General features: G+C 36.5%; 1 protein-coding gene across 3 annotated transcripts in view; it reads right to left on the reverse strand.

Moving 5' to 3' along the window:
- Positions 1-1,823: 1,823 nt before the first annotated feature.
- The window catches only part of FAM91A1 (family with sequence similarity 91 member A1), a 49,678-nt gene continuing 39,043 nt past the window's right edge, over positions 1,824-12,458 (reverse strand). For 2 of the 3 annotated variants that reach the window (XM_050801690.1, XM_050801691.1), the window contains 5 exons: positions 11,779-11,928; positions 9,644-9,748; positions 8,997-9,120; positions 6,891-6,960; positions 1,824-4,750 (listed from right to left, as the gene is read on the reverse strand). In XM_050801690.1, the coding sequence (XP_050657647.1) occupies positions 4,565-4,750; positions 6,891-6,960; positions 8,997-9,120; positions 9,644-9,748; positions 11,779-11,928 (635 nt within the window). In that variant the 3' untranslated portion in view covers positions 1,824-4,564. Of the gene's footprint in view, positions 4,751-6,890; positions 6,961-8,996; positions 9,121-9,152; positions 9,396-9,643; positions 9,749-11,778; positions 11,929-12,458 lie in introns of those variants that run through there. The other variant, XM_050801692.1, reaches the window with a different exon arrangement.

The following is a 12,458-nucleotide window of genomic DNA, read 5'->3' on the forward strand; positions in this document are numbered from 1 at the left end:
ATTTAATTCCCTAAATCCCACCTCTTCCTCATCCAGCTAGGATACTAAGGGAAAGCTGAACCAGAGAGGCTGAAATGGAGCGAGGCACAGGACTGGAAAGTGAAAACATTGAAGCTATACCTGTGTTCTTTTTAAATTGTAACATGTTTTTTATATATACATATATATAATGTTTAAAATATATATATAATTAAAATATAACATGTTAAATTTAAATTATAACATCCATTTAATGGATGGTTACAGTATTTTCTAGTTTCTAGTGCTCCCAGCTGTGCTGGGAGTGCTCCTTACTGACATGTAGGCTTGGGTACAGACTGCGGAGACTTCATTTCCCTCCCCGGATCCCAGAATTTTGTAGCTGTACTTAGAATGCCTGGAAAAGGAAGCCAAAGGCTCCCTCCTTGATGTCTCCCTTAGCCTAGGAACAGCACAAATATCCCGCATTATACTGTTATTACGGACATTGCCTGGACCCGTGTAACACCTGCAGATCATAACAGCTGGGAGCACCAGAAACTAGAAAATATTATAACCATCCATTAAATTGATGTTATAATTTAAAAAGAACACAGGTATAGCTTCAATGTTTTCACTTCTGAAGTGTATCTAAATATCTACATATAAATGTGACACAATCATTTGTTCATCCTTCTATTTTATGTTCTAAATTTTTAATTGATTTTTTAGAGCTGAGGTCTCGCTATATTGCCCAGGGTAGCCTCAAACTCCTGGGCACAAAGGAGTTCTATCTTCAGCCTCCTGAGTAGCTGGGACTACAGGTGCACGCCATCATACCCGGTCTCCTTTCCATTGACTTTTGGATTGTTTCCAACGTTTTGCTACAATTACACATGATGCTGCTACTTGCCTCTTAAGACTTTCTTAGGATTAGAACTGCTGGACCTCATGATATGCAAATGCTCAACTTTACAAGATTGTGCCAAACTGTTTTCTACAGAGCTTGAACCAACTTATAACTCACCAGCAATAACAACTTATAGCTCTCTCAGCTCCGAGTCTCACACATGTGTATATCTGGGGATCTATCTTAGAGCTATTATACGGTATATGCTTTGAATCAGTGACCGGCAAATGGTGCTGCCTCTCCAGATATTCTCCATAGCCGCAATACACAGGCTCAGCAATAGAAATGGGAGGATCTTACAGTGGAAAAACCTAGCAAACACCATCTTACCCAATAAAGAAACATCACCAGTGATATTGACATCATGTACCCTATGATATGTTGTACTGGTGGGAAGGGCACATCACCTTTGTAGTATCCTTTTGGATAAAACATAGCTTCAATCTGATCACACGGAAACATCAGACAAACCCGCATTGAAGGATGTCTTACAAAATAACTGACCAGTACCCTTTCTAACGTCAAGGTCATGAAACACTGAGAAACTGTTACATATATTGGAGAAGATTAATGAGGCACTGATGACTAAATTCATGCGATGTGGTATCCTGGACTGGGTCTTGACAACAAAAAGACATCAGCGGGAAAACTAGTAAAAGCCAAATCAAGTATACAGTTTAGAAAAATACTAGTACCAGTGTTAATTTCTGAGTTTTCACAGACCTGCCACAGTTTACAGAAGGTGTCCACATTAGGGGAAGCTCAGTGATGGGTACAGGGAACATCTATCTTTACCACTTTCTGTAAATCTGAAATTACTACAAAATAATTAAGTTTTTTGTGGGTTGTTTGTTTTGGTTTTTTTTAAGTACAGAAAAGCCACAGCACCAAACCATGGTTGTATTTAAAATTAAGACAGGAACTTTCAGAAAATTAAACACATTTTCATAGTAACTTGATCAACACCACAGTTTATTTGTAAACATGTTATATGTGTCAATAATCAAATTGACAACACTTTATAGATTTCATTGTATAATATTAACATCCTAACAGAAAACGATCCACTGTACTCAAGTTACAGTTTGGTATTTTAAAATCCTTAAATACAAATTGTATTTGAAACACTGAACACAAAAAAGAAACATGAATGGCAGAGAAAACTGAAAACATCAAGTAAAAGAAACCAAGATTCCGTCCCCCCGCAAAAAATATAAAATCATCTGATTACACAATTTAAAAAAGAAATAAAAGGAAATCAGATATTTTTAATGATATAAAGTTGCATTTCTTCAAACCCATTTTAGACGTGAAATTGTACCATATTAAATTCTATTTCTTTTTTTATATTTGTTCTTTTTTTTCTCTTGGTTTCTAAAGAATGTTTGCCAGGGTTTGAATTACATTAAAGAAGTGGGGAAAGAAAGGAAGGAACGTGATAAAAAGTCAAATGAAATTAACTATTTGCAAAATAATTGTATATAAATTTTTCATGAAATTTCTTTGGTAAATAACAAAATCTGCATTTTCAATTTACCTTTTTGTTGAAATGGATCAACACTTGTAAGATTTAAGAGATTACATGAGTTAATGTATAAGTAAAACACAGCCAAATTCACAAAGCAAAGCGCAAACTTCAGTTTTTCACATTTTGCTAAAAGCTCTAAAAATGCACTCTCCCTCCTTAAGAGTACGAGAGGTCTTCAGCTCGGAATCAGATGACTGCTCTTGCCTCATTCAACACAAGAAACCAGAGGGGACCCCATGGTTTTTCAGTACTTTCCCTAAAATTCATGATCACTATTAGGTTCTATTTCTTCCTCCTGTATCTCTCAAAGGAAATATAGCAGCAAAACACTCCCATATTTTAAGCTTTAAATTCACAAACAACTGGGTTCACTGCCAACAACTACAAATGTTCAATTGTTTATTAGTGTACATGTCATTACAGTTGGTTTAGATGGTTAATATAGGAATAAATAAAATAACTACAGTTCATTCAAAGGAAATTAAAATGAGATTAAAGAGCCCTGATCAAAAAAAAAAAAAAAAAAAAAATACTTACAACTTTCAGCTGAAAAACTGTAAAAGTTACATACATACATACCTAATGGCACTAGGAATGTACAATATCAATTATTGGAAAAATAAGTGAGTGACTCAGAGTCATAAGAAATTATTTAATATTAGTATTTTTTCTTTTATAGACAAACATAACATACACATGGTTTCTACCTTCTATAAGACAAAGTAGAAAAACCGTTACTGCATTTACCTCAAACACAGCACTAACTGTGCCACAGATAACATGGTCCAAAATATTCAATTCTATAGATAGGCCATGGTATTGAATGCATGGTTAAGTTTTAGGAAAGGCATATATTTCCAGAAGTAAGTATGTTAAATACACAAATATCTATAAATAACAAAAAGTTATCAGCAAAAATGTTTAGGTTATAACATTCCCAAACTTCCTAACATTTTAAGTGTTTTAGATATATGTTGTCTGACCAGTTCGTTTGGTTACAGTTTTAAACTAGCAAACCATTACCCTATAAGAGGAGCTAAACTAAACTATAACACTGCACAAACTTCCCAAGGAAGGTAACTTGAAAAGTCTAAAAAGTGATTCCAATTATTCTAACTAACATTTGAGATGCTAAAAGAATCAATGACTCAAGAAACACTTTGAAATAATTCCATTTTTCTTTATCATTTTCTAAAAAAGTACTCACATAAATTTAAGATCCAGATTGCTTAAGAGTATGTCTTCAAAGTAGGTTTATCACTAAAGCATTCTGATCCAAAGACATAGTCTTAATGCTTCCAATATGTCATTCTAACCTAAAATCACAATCCTTGGTTTGAAAACATCGAAGCTAAGAAACGAAAAAATAAATCAGGGTGAAAATGTGCAGCAGCTATAGCTACAAGAGTGGAAAATAAACTCTATTTTTTCCATAAAGACTCTATGAAAATATAAAGCCCAAAGTCAGTGACAACAGAAGCCCACATATAAATGGTGTTTAAAAATAGAAAGTTTTCTAAAGCGTCTCATGAGATGTCAATGAATAGTCATAATCTGAGTTAAGACCTTAAAAATCAAGGTGAAGTTATACATAACTATGCTGATTTACATACCTTCTACAATGTCCAACTGACATACATAATTTACAGACACCCACAGGAATTCATAATGCCCTATCATATCATCTCTCAATACTGGATGTTTGTTTTATAGTTTTACTACTTTAAGTACTAAGAAGCCTTTTCAGAGGAAGAGTTCCATCTCTTCCCTTGATCCCCCAAAGTATAGGTAACAAAATATAAAATTAAACAAGATTTATGTTTGATAAACTAACATATAAAATTACCATTGCAATTTTCATAGTGACTGCTTATAAACATAACAGTCATCATAAAGCCTATAAAGAATATACTTAGTTTTATAAAAGAAATGCAGATTGTCTCAAGGTAAAAAACATAGTGCTGGCTGCTAAAAAGCACTTTGTTGCAATAAGATGTGCAATAATGAGCAAAACTTCAGAAAACATGAATATGTCCCCCAAACTTTTTAATATTAGTTAAGCAAGAATTGCACTGCAGCAGCAGGATGCTTTTTAGTGGCTGACACTATAAAGCTAACGTTAGAAAGAAAAAAGGCAGAAAGTGTGAGCAACAAATGGTGTAACCAAATTATTGCAAATGGAGATTAGCAATAAGAAGTGAGGAAGGTGACCGTCCACTCCATTCTGATAAGACACCATCTTTAAATATTAAGTTTTTCGCAGGAAGTGGAACACCCATGTCAGCATACGATGACTGTGAAAGCAAACTTGAAAAACCGGGCTCTGTGTGAATATCCAGTGTTGAAGCACCTTCCTAAAAGATCAAGAAACAAGAGAAATGATATTTAATACTTTACCAAAACCACTTAACTCATGAGAGAGACCTTGATTACCTGAGAAGTGTTAATGGATTGCAAAGCAGTCCAGGAGATGCAAAGATCTACACTGTGAGCCCAAAGCAATCAATGATGGGTATGAATATGTGCAAAAATGACTACCAAAGTAAAACTGTAAGTCTTTTTAAATAGAAATAAGAGGCTATGAGACTGTGGAAAAAGCAAAAGTTCATTTTTAGAAGACCTGACCTACCCCAAAGTATTACCTAACAGGAGAAAAATCTTTTAAAAAAAAAAAAAAACTTACAAAGGCCAGGTGCAGTGGCTTGTGCGCCTGTAATCCCAGCACTTTGGGAGGCTGAGGCGGGTGAATCACTTGAGGTCAGGAGTTCAAGACCAGCCTGGCCAACATAGTGAACCCCTTCCTACTAAAAATACAAAAAAAATAGCTGGGCGTGGTGGCAGATGCCTGTGATACCAGTTACTCGAGAGGCTGAGGCAGGAGAATGGCTTGAACCCAGGAAGCAAAGGTTGCAGTGAGCCGAGATCGTGCCACTGCACTCTAGCCTGGGCAACACTGTCAGACTTCATCTCGGGGAAAAAATAAAACAAACAAAAAAACCTTACAAGACACTAAGCACCAGAATAATCCATCTACTCCACGCTTCTCAGATTCATACACTCTGCACAGATCTCTCCCTAGGACTCCAGGCTCAAACATCCACCTATCTGACATTTCGTTTCAGATGCTTCCCCATGCACTCTATACTTAGCATGCCCATCACTGAACTCTCAAATTTTCCCTCACCTCTTCCTCCCCAGTCTTCTCTATTCACATACCCAGCTAATCAAGAAACACAAGAATCATTCATGATCCCTCCCCTTCCCTTCACAGCCCTCATCTTTTCCTCACATTTAATTCATCATCAAGTTTTATCAACCTATCTCCAAAATATATCCAAATTAGTTTACTTTATTAATTCACTATGGCCAAGGCCTTCACTGCCACAACAGACAGCCCAGTATTGACAGAATTTTGAAATTTTTCAATTTATTGCATCCTTATAAAATTTCCATTTTTGCCTATTTTTATAAAATAGTCCATCAGAAATAACATCTCTCCCCTGTTTAAAAGTCTTCAATCACTTCTCTTTGCACTCAGTGTAAAATACAAGTTCTCTAACATATGCCAGAAGGCCCTGCACACCGTGCCCTGGCCCTCTTCTTCAACTTCACCTCTTGCTTCTACCCCTCTTTCATGAGGTTTCTGCCACACTGGCCTTCATTTGTTTCACTGTTCACTGGACATTTCCCAGACACAGGACATACAGACCTAAGTTCTGCCGGAATATTCTTTTCCAACTTTTTGCATTCAGCTTATATATTATCCTGCACCTACTGAAATTAGTTCTACCTGCAGATTTCATCTTAGTTGGCTCCTTCAAAGTACTTATTAAAATCTTTTAGAACTTACGTATCTTAAGATTTATCTGATTACTGTCTTCCACAACACTCTAAGTTCCATTAGTATTTTACACATCACTGTTTCCACAGCACTCAGCAAAGAGTCTGACATAGGTCAGGGTCAAGCATTTAGCAACTGAATGAATGAAGTAAAACTCCAAAATATTGACTTCATAATGTTGAATTAGATATTCTGAATAGAAACATTCTATTCTAAAAATTTACCTATAAATCAAATCTAGAATATTCTTTCTTTCCTTGGGGACGGGGGGAAGACAAAAAGTCCAGAGCACTGGCCTTTGCTGCCACAACAGACAGCCCATCCTGGCAGCGGAGAATCGTTTTAGTTATTGGGAAGTGCACTATAACCAAAAACTGGCACCTAGCACAGTACACGGCCCATAACAGACACTTAACACATTTCTGTTGAATAAAGCACCAGCACAGAACAAAGAGATCAAGCTTTGGTCTCCAAAGACCTGGCCAGTGAAATGTGCACGTAGATTAACTTCTTGAATCTCAATGTCTTCATTTGTACAATAAAATTAATGTTTATTTCATATCTTGCTGCTGTGGTGATCAAAAACAAACAGAAGTGTTGTGCATACTTAAAGCTCTGTACAAGTACCATTTGGACTTTTTGGTTTTTGTTACCTGGAATGAGTGAACAAAGTTAAGGACTTGCAGAGAGAGTTTTCTACTGGAATGTAAGAGGTTTTGAAGGCTGGAAAAAAAAAGACAAGAAAAAGTTTAAACATAAAGGCAAGAATGAGTTTCTCATAAGAGTTCAATTTTTAGCAATTTAAATGCATCTATACATCGGGGCCAATCACAAAACATTTTAAAAAACAATTTCAATGTTTCTTATCAATGAAATTTTTGCTTGTTTTAACAATAGGGAGTAGTCATGCATCAAAAGTCCATTTTGAGCCGGGCACAGTGGCTCACGCCTTTAATCCCAGCACTCTGGGAGGTCGAGGTGGGTGAATCACGAGGTCAGGAGTTCGAGACCAGCCTGACCAACATGGTGAAACCCCGTCTCTACTAAAAAAAATATAAAAATTAGCCGGGTGTGGGGGCGCACGCCTGTAATCCCAGCTACTCAGGAGGCTGAGGCAGCAGAATCGCTTGAACCTGGGAGGCGGAGGTTGCAGTGAGCCGAGATTGCACCACTGCGCTCCAGCCTGGGTGACAGCGAGACTCCGACTCAAAAAAAAAAAAGTCCATTTGAAATAAAATATATAATGCAACTAAAATCAAAGTTATCGTTTCAAAAAAATTCAACTATTAGTAAACCTAACTACTAAATGAAAGAAAACTTTTCAAATGAAGACTTAGGCACTCTGAGGAATGACAACTACGACATAACCTTCAAACAACCAAAGTAATTGCAAAAGACAACCTGATAACAGATTAAACACATACCAACCCACCTTTTTTCAAATATGTAAGTCAGTAAAAATTATAGTGGTAATCTTTAAAGTTCTATAGTACTTCCATTTTTTATTTATGTATATTATTTTGTTTTCAGAGAATAGATGTTGAAATTGTCAACTGAGTATTCTTCATTTTCTGGTAAAAGCTACATTACGCCACCTAAATGAATTATTGTCCAACTTCATTTTCTGAAATAAGTCAAGAAGATCTTGACTTGTGGATTTCACCTCTCCAAGCCACCTATGGTGACAATTAGATTCAATTATATTCTTTCCTGCTAATCCAGTTTGCCTCAGAACTTTTACAACATTGCCTCTTAGCAGCTACTCACAACGGACCTGTGCTGGCATGTAAGATAAAACCTACATGTCACCTTTAAGGAAGAATACATATTCATTTTAGAAAATGTAGAAAGGGAAGCAAAGTTTGTAAAGTCACCATAATCCCACCACAAACACCAGTCACTGTGAACAGAATAGAACATGAGTGTGTGTGTTAGCAGTGAGACAATCCCACCACAAACACCAATCACTGTGAACAGAATAGAACATGAGTGTGTGTGTTAGCAGTGAGACAATTCCACCACAAACACCAATCACTGTGAACAGAATAGAACATGAGTGTGTGTGTTAGGAGTGAGACAATCCCACCACAAACACCAATCACTGTGAACAGAATAGAACATGAGTGTGTGTGTTAGCAGTGAGACAATCCCACCACAAACACCAATCACTGTGAACAGAATAGAACATGAGTGTGTGTGTTAGCAGTGAGACAATTCCACCACAAACACCAATCACTGTGAACAGAATAGAACATGAGTGTGTGTGTGTTAGGAGTGAGACAATCCCACCACAAACACCAATCACTGTGAACAGAATAGAACATGAGTGTGTGTGTTAGCAGTGAGACAATCCCACCACAAACACCAATCACTGTGAACAGAATAGAACATGAGTGTGTGTGTTAGGAGTGAGACAAATGCAGAGACATGTTGTGCAGACACACATTTTTTAAAACCTAGGTTCACACTCCATACTGGCATGCCCATTCCACCACACCCTCCCCTCACCTAGATCACTAAAGAAATATAATCAAAACATGTGCCCAAAACGTTTGCCTGTGACTAATTTCTGATCTAGTGAAATTTACTTTTGAAAAATACAGCAAAACCCTTAAACTAGCGATCTCTATTCAATCAACAAATATATACAGAACAATTACTGTGTTCATGTGTGGAATAAAAGAAAGTAAGATATAGTAACTATTCCCTGACAACTTAAAAATCGATATGAAAATATGACAGTGAATATAAACCCTCACCTCTCTTTTCTGCAAAGGCCATGTGTAGCAATTTTCCTACAAACTTTCTGGTTTAATTCAGAACTGAACAGTGGAATTCCAAAGCACAGCTCAAGAGGAACCCAATCTGCTTCTGTTGTGGCACCTAAGAAAGGATACATAAATTTACTTTATCATATATATCTACTTATATATATTATATATAACTGACAAGGGTTTCTTAACCTGAGGTTCATAGATTACTCCTGTGCCACTGATATCCACCAGTGGGCTTGACAGGGGAGGAAGAAATTGGAGGGGGCCAGTTAATCTCTAAACAGGACAGGCATATTTTGGGTATAAACGTGTCTGAGAAGGTACACAGCTTTCATCCAATGTTCAAAGTAGTCATTTGCCCAAAAAAAGAGTATTGCAAGACATCTGTAAGATGAGAGAATGAATCAAAACATTTACCACAGGAATAAGGTTATTAATAAGTTATTTTCAAGTCATAATTTTACAATACTTGAATTATTTTTCTAAGGATGTAAAAAGGCTTCCTAGAAAACTCTTATTTAAAAGTCTATTATGAATAATAAGAACAGACAAATGGCATGCAAATATCTTAACATAAAAGTTAAACCTCAGAAATTAGTCTAATAAAATTGCAAAAAGTTTTAGCACCATACCAGAGGTTTGCTTTGTTGTTGACTCTATAGTTGCTTCCTCAATGACCATTTCAAATGACTCTGTACTCCCATTTACATCTGAGCCAGAAGCCAAATCAGGTTCTCCTTATAATTAAAGTACACACACACTATTAGGATTCTAGCAGTTAGCAGAAGCTGCCAATAAATCAGTCCTAACATGGAAAAGACTTCAGACAATAGTAATGATGACAGAAAGAAAATGCATAATCCTTGGCTTAAAGAAGTGGTTTTAAACAGGGGAGCAATTTTGATCCCCAAGGGACATGAATGAAGACACGGATGCTATTCAATGAACACTAAACATCTGACCATATACAGGACAATCCTCCACAAAAAATTATCCAGCTCAAACTGCACATAGTGCTGAGGTTGAGAAACCCCAGCCTAAAGAAACCAAATTCAAAAGAAGGACACAAGTTACTGAAGCCATTTGCACCCCTGTGGAAATACACAGCCTGATTATGTTATTACTCTTCAAAGTTCTTTTCTGACTCATTATCTTTAGTACAGAAGATTCTCCAAGACCCCTCAGACCTTACCTATTTCTCTACTCTGATCTTCTACTACTGTCCAACAAATTCTTTCTTTTGGCCACAATGAACTACTGTTTCCTAATTCCCTCTGCCTGAAAGGCTGCCATCCTCTAAAAACACATTATCTTTTGTCTACCTAACTCTTCAATTTTCAAAACTCAAACTTCACCTTCTCTAAGAGGCCTCCTCTGTGCTGTGTTAGCGCTTTATGCAGACCCCATCACAGTCAATACCACCACACTGTATACTGACTCATGCATCTCCTCTCCAGGGTTTTAATCCTTGGAACAACATTGTCTTTTTTATTTCTTTTTTTGTGTGTGTTTGTAGAGGCAGGGTCTTGCTATATTGCTCGGGCTGGTCTCAAACTCCCAGACTCAAGCAATATTCCTGCTTTGGCCCTCCCAGAGGACTGGGATTACAGGCGTGAGCCTGTACCTGGCCGTACCTGGCCTGGTCTTATTAAATTGCTCCAGCACCTAAGCAGGTATTCCATAAATGTTTGTGGAATGAATGACATAAAAAAGGACAGCTGTAGTAGACATACTTTGAAATGACTGCTTAATTAATAGCCCTCTTCTCTAGAAAATGCCCCTATAATATTTGGCAGTCAACTATTTGGCCAAAGACAAGTGAGATAGGGGTAAGTACCTATCTCGATGGGAGCCAATCCAATCTACTGGATGGCAAGTAATCCATCACATTTCCTCAGAATTTCAAACTAAGAGGCTCATGAAATACTGTCAATCAATGGGAGATAATGAAAGATCTCCCAAAGTCAATGGACAAGAACTGGCACCATGGCAACCCAAACCACATATATGCCAATATTATGCCAGAGCAGAAACAACCAGTAAGCATGAGAAGGTGACTTGAAAATGGATTTTCAAATTTAAAAAAAAAAAAAAAGTAAGTGGTATCTAAGAAAAATTAGCTATTGTCAATATGTAGGACAGATTGGAGATAGAAAGGAGAGGCCAGAAAGGCTAAGCAGGGAACGGTTGCAACAGCAAACGTTTAAGGTTTAAACTTCAAGACCCAGACAAGAAGAGCAGTCACAGAGAATTTAAAACGAAGAGAAAGGGGAAGAAATGGACATGACAGACTTATCTAAAGCCTAATCCACAGAACCTGCAAACTAACTGAACATAGTGGAAAAAAGGAAAGAATGAGACAAAGGTAAGATTTTAGACCTAGATAATTAAGACAATGGTGCCTTTTGACAGAAAAAGTTGAAAGGGAAAAACTATTAAGTCAATTTTGGAAACATTTGTATAAAGAGACTAGAGTTTTGAAACCATCACCCTATAAAGCTAACTTAATGCAAAGCCTTATAAACACAGATATGACAGTAAAGCGCCCAAAAACCCCAAACCATTCTGTACCCCAATCCTATTTTCTTCATTTGAACAACTGATATTTGTCCAAATGATGTTCTAAAATATTTCCTCATGCTTCAGTGAAAGAATATTGAGTATTCAATAACTCAGCATCCCCACAAAGGTCTGCAGCTTTTCATATAACACTGGGTTAAACTCAAAACCAATTATCTTAATTCAAAGAATCCAACTATTGGCTAACCTCTCTCATCAGAAGCATCACTGAGTTTTCTATTTGCGAGTTGGCTGGAAGCATTCAACATGGTGACATATCCACAGAGATGCTGTAAGTCCACTCTGTTCCTTAGTATCTGCAATGCTTTATGAACACCCATATTGACATGAGTGAACTCTACGAACAGAATGGACATCACATTAGTGAACAGTTTCTAATAACACAACGCCAACAGCTTAAACATACTTTATTAAACAACTCTTAGAACTACTTTTACACTTTAATACATCATAATTGATTCCAATAAAGAAGTATATAAAGTTGTTATTCTCACTGAAACTAAAGCTAACAATGTACTTGAAATCACATGCCTAAATTATTTATATCTTAACTCAAGTTCTCATAAATATGTGAACTTACAAAAAAGAAAAATGCTCTATATTCAAATATAAAGAAACCTCTTTTGTATAATTCACACAATAATCCCCCATGGCAAAGGATCTACTAAGCAGTTTTTGAGATTTTATACATTTTCAGATCCTGTTGTCACTATCTGCATCTCCAGGTAAACAATTTTTTTTTCCCTTAGACTTTATGAAGTATTAGCCAGTTGTGTGAATGATAAAAAAGGAGAAATAGAGAAAAGTCTTCCGTCTAGGCAGATACCTACTTACTCTCTTTATTCCCAAGACAGACTAGTAGTCTTT

The sequence above is a fragment of the Macaca thibetana genome, chromosome 8 (assembly GCF_024542745.1).
Source record: "Macaca thibetana thibetana isolate TM-01 chromosome 8, ASM2454274v1, whole genome shotgun sequence".
Classification (NCBI taxonomy): Eukaryota; Metazoa; Chordata; class Mammalia; order Primates; family Cercopithecidae; genus Macaca; species Macaca thibetana.